General features: G+C 45.8%; 1 protein-coding gene across 1 annotated transcript; it reads left to right on the forward strand.

The window, feature by feature from the left end:
• Window positions 1-635: 635 nt before the first annotated feature.
• On the forward strand, window positions 636-3,353 carry LOC115538453 (cornifelin homolog B). The gene is made up of 4 exons (XM_030350009.1): window positions 636-715; window positions 1,194-1,298; window positions 1,832-1,980; window positions 2,345-3,353. The coding sequence occupies exons 2-4, from the start codon at window positions 1,196-1,198 to the stop codon at window positions 2,486-2,488; spliced, it is 396 nt and encodes a 131-aa protein (XP_030205869.1). The 5' UTR covers window positions 636-715; window positions 1,194-1,195; the 3' UTR covers window positions 2,489-3,353.
• The last annotated feature ends 1,084 nt before the right edge of the window (window positions 3,354-4,437 follow it).

The following is a 4,437-nucleotide window of genomic DNA, read 5'->3' on the forward strand; positions in this document are numbered from 1 at the left end:
CTGATGTGAGGAGGGAGTCGTGGACATACAGCATGGTGCCACCCCCTGTTCTGGACGCTCTGTCGCATCTTAGGATGTGGTAGCTTGGGATGGCAACCTGTGCATCGTGGATGTAGCTTTTGAGCCAAGATTCCGATGCTGCTAGGAAGGGTACTGAGCTACCAGGACAGTTAAGTAGGGTGTCGGAGATGAATGGAATCTTCCATCTGCTCTGGCTGGTAGCCTTTGGGGACAAGCCTTGTCCGTTTAGGATGTAGAGACTTGAGTAGTAGCGAATGGGCGAATGTAGTCATTGGTGTTTTTCTTGCGTCTTCCTCAAAATGTAGGGCCTACAGGTTGAGGAATGAGAGAGCATGATGTTATCAATATAGCTATGTGGATAACATCATGCTGTCTCATTGTTTCTCTACTTCTTGGTTGTCACTGCTATACGGACATTTTACTTTTATTTGGCCTCTATTTCGACAAGACTCATTGTGGCTAACCACCTCTCTTACAAAAGGGAACTAGTCAGTATCACTCACAAACTCTTACGATATTTGAAGCAAGCAAAGCCAACCAACAGGTTGAAAGGGGTGTGCCAAAAGGAAAGCTGGCGCTTATTCTGCAATGACAGATTGCCTAGAGTAGCTGACCTCACTACATGGTTAAGGTCACCAGGACTCAGGAGCTGCCTGTCTTGTTCCCCCATCAACCCTCAACCCATCTAGAGAAGGTAAGAAATCATTAGCACACTGTTTAATGATGGAATTGAAGAAGGTTTTTAGGAAAGGGTAGAAGAGCAGGAGTGATGGTCACTCTTGTCTCTAAAAGTCGTGACACTGCTTGTTTCTTCTATAGCTTTGCAATGCAATTGAACTCTTAAAGGCTTAAAATAACGTTGATAACGACTTCATTATTTATGTGTATGCCCTTATTCCTGTAGCTTCATGTTTCTGTGTTTGTATTATAGTCAGGTAAGGTACTCGGTAACTTCTTGCCTCTGACAGCTGCTATGAAAATACATTTGACTTAATTACGTAAATTTAGTATGCAAAACAAACTTTGAAAAGCTAGCTGTGTTACTTCCTTTGACAAGCAAAATGTGCAGTTGTGATCCGGCTCCAATTGGACTATTTGTTTTTATTATTGCTCAAATCGAATTACCCCAAAATAATAATAATAATAAAAACCACTGTCACCTGTTTTACCAGACATGGCCGTGACGTCCACCACCACTGTGATCCAAGTCGGCGGGGCCCCCAGCAGCCGGAACTGGTCCACTGAGCTCTGTGACTGCTGTACAGACACCAACACCTGTAAGCTGGACTGCATTTGATATTTACTCTCTAGTTATTTAACAGGCGCTTCTGCACACTTTTACTTACAAATTCCTTATACCATATATAGATTGGTATTGTGGAATTAAGTAGTATATAGGGAATATCCCCACAGGTAGATTGTAGATCAGTGAGGGAACCACATGCCATAATCACCAGTACTGCCCTGAAATGGATTACACAACAGTTTTCTGGTATAATGGCGTTGTTTATTAGACAATATTTGCCCCTTAGTGAAGTGAATATAAAGTGAAAAAACATTGTTTCTACAAGTGTCCTATTTGAAGGGTTGATTGTATGAGAAAGAAAAATCCCTGTCAACATCTCTGTCCATTGCTCCTTCCTCCTTCCTGCTTCAAATGGCTTCCTCATTCCTCATCTTCTCCGACCTTCTCCCCACTTTATATCATCTTCCAGCTCCTCCCTCCTTTCTATTATTTTTATTTTGAAAACGAAAGTAGCAAATGGTGTTTTCCACTGATTTCCTGCATTCCTTCCCCCCCCCCTCCCAGGCTGCTGTGGCTTCTGGTGCTTCCCCTGCATGCAGTGCAAGGCCGCGGGGGACTTCGGCTGGTGCTGCGCCATGCCCCTGCTGGACTTCTTCTGCTGTGCCGTGTCCTGCTGCCTGCGCTCCTCCATGAGAGAGCGATACAACATTTACGTAATACTCACTTTATGCGCTACGCTCTACATAGGCGGGCTGGTGTTATGGCGTGCTTATGTTTTTATCACTGATTAATGAATCTTTCTCTCTCCCTCTCTCTGTCCGTCTTTGTCTCTGTCTGTCTGTCTGTCTATGTCTGTCTGTCTATGTCTCTCTCTGTCTGTCTGTCTATGTCTCTCTCTGTCTGTCTGTCTGTCTGTCTGTCTGTCTGTCTGTCTGTCTGTCTGTCTGTCTGTCTGTCTGTCTGTCTGTCTGTCTGTCTGTCTGTCTGTCTATGTCTTTATGTCTGTCTGTCTGTCTGTCTGTCTGTCTGTCTGTCTGTCTGTCTATCTATCTGTCTATCTATCTGTCTCTCTCTCAGGGTTCGTGCTGTAATGACTGCTGTGCGTTGATGTGGTGTTACCCGTTCGTCTGGTGCCAAATGGCTCGGGAAGTCAAGATCCGCAAGCATGGAAGTGCACCGCCCACCACTACGGCGATCACCAACCAGGTCACCTCACACTAGGGGCTCCGAGCCAGGGGCCCCTAGGGAGCCAAACTGAAGCTAGTGGTCCTGGCCTTGGGTGTTTCCAATCTAGTGGTCTGACCAGTAGATTGGTAGTGAAGACTTTTAAGGTCTTTGATTATTATTTCGATTTAGAGAAAAATATTCGAAAACAAATGCGTGCCGAAAATATGAAATAAGTTGCATACAAATTGCAGTGTGAAATGACTGGAGATACAAAGTCAGTTGCCCGTTGAAAGATTGTGCTACATTAAAATATAATATATATATCAATAAGGTTAAACAACGCAAAGTCTGACATGGAAAGACCTCCTCACAGACCTATGGGGTGCAATAGATACACTGGGGATTTGCAGGTGTTGTGGGAGAGGGATATACAAGTAATCGATGCACTGGCATTTTTCCAGTGGACATTCCAGTGCATTGGCTCCATGTCTGTGATTTTAGAATTGTGCATTCAGTGAGGAATGGTGATCTCAATAATGTGAAGATCTGTTGCATATGTATAGTACACATAAGGGGGGGGGGGGCCTTCTGTTGGCTTTTTTTATTTTTGTTTTTGGGCGCAAAAGTATACCGTAATAAAACGATTTATATGAAAAATTTGCCTGGGTGGAACCACTCGTGGATGGGCACGTTTTGTTCTTGGGAAACTTTCTAGATATTTTATCAGTTAGCCTACCGTTACATCAAGTGATTACATTGACATGGCTTTGATGGTTATTCTTCTGATTTTCTGGTTATTTGATTTAACTTTGAAAACGAGCGGGCAGAGCTCGAGGACAATGCGACAACCTACAGGTCCTAGCTTATTATGAAGACTTGATAGATATAATATCACAAAAATAAACAAGATAACACTTTTTGCCGGGATTTATTTGTTTTTATTAGCGTGACGAGACGACCGTCACGCGCGCTCCTCATTAGAAAACAATATCCCGAGTTGGAGATCTCAAGAAGCTCAGTAACCTTAAAATATCGAACCAATCAAATTGCGCCATCTTAGGAGGTTCAGGTGTAGCACATACTATATATATTCATGAACATATTGTAGCGGGCCAGTGGGTGTGGGGTTTCCACGCCACCAAGTCAAATGATACACACACACCGAGAGCAGTTCAATAAGGTGGTTTATTCAGAATAGACGAATAAATGTCACCAGGGTGGGGAAAAGGGTAATCCAGAGTCCGTAGTCTGTAGTCCGTAGTCCAGGGGTCGTCGCCGGGAGGGTTCTCACACAAAGCGGTCGGTACACAAATAATCTGTAAATGTTCAGGTTTCCTGCTCTCTTTGGCCACACACAGTTCGCAGAGGCTCACGCAGAGGCACTCCATAGTAGGCTCCCTCCATGTGGTTGCATGCTCCCTTTTATCCCCAAGCACTCCTGCCTAATGCACCTCAGGCTTGCATCGTTAAGGGAGGCAGTCCTTGTAAAGCTTGGGGGTGGAGCCAGCATGCTGCCACATACCTCCCCTCAATCACCACCCCTCCCTGGCGTCTGCCACACACCCTCCCCCTCAGCTCCGACCGGGAGGGAGGGGCGGTCCAGCTCCCCAGAGCATCCCTCCTGGACAGGGCATCCGCATTCCCATGGGCTGCCCAGGACCTGTGAACAACCGAGAAGGCAAAAGGTTGTAATGATAGGAACCAGCGGGTGACCCTGGCGTTACTGTCCTTATTCCTCGACATCCAAACCAGTGGTGCATGATCTGTGACCAGGGTGAAGTGGCGCCCCAACAGGTAATACTTCAGGGTTTCCAGGGCCCACTTGATGGCCAGACATTCCTTCTCCACCGTGGAGTATTTTTGTTCCCTCGGCAACAACTTCCGGCTGATAAAAATAATCGGGTGTTACTCACCTTCATGTAATTGTGACAACACTGCCCCCACCCCTGTTTCCGACGCATCCGTCTGCACCACCATTGGCTTGGTGAAGTCCGGGGTTACCA

Source organism: Gadus morhua, unplaced genomic scaffold (genome assembly GCF_902167405.1).
Source record: "Gadus morhua unplaced genomic scaffold, gadMor3.0, whole genome shotgun sequence".
NCBI classification, from domain to species: domain Eukaryota; kingdom Metazoa; phylum Chordata; class Actinopteri; order Gadiformes; family Gadidae; genus Gadus; species Gadus morhua.

What these genes read in the sequence shown, in the direction of transcription:
- LOC115538453 (XM_030350009.1), top strand. Translation starts at nt 1,196, where the DNA reads ATGGCCGTGACGTCCACCACCACTGTGATCCAAGTCGGCGGGGCCCCC. An exon ending in CTGTACAGACACCAACACCT is followed by an intron (nt 1,299 to 1,831) that starts GTAAGCTGGACT and finishes CCCCCCTCCCAG; the next exon opens with GCTGCTGTGGCTTCTGGTGC. An exon ending in GAGAGCGATACAACATTTAC is followed by an intron (nt 1,981 to 2,344) that starts GTAATACTCACT and finishes TCTCTCTCTCAG; the next exon opens with GGTTCGTGCTGTAATGACTG.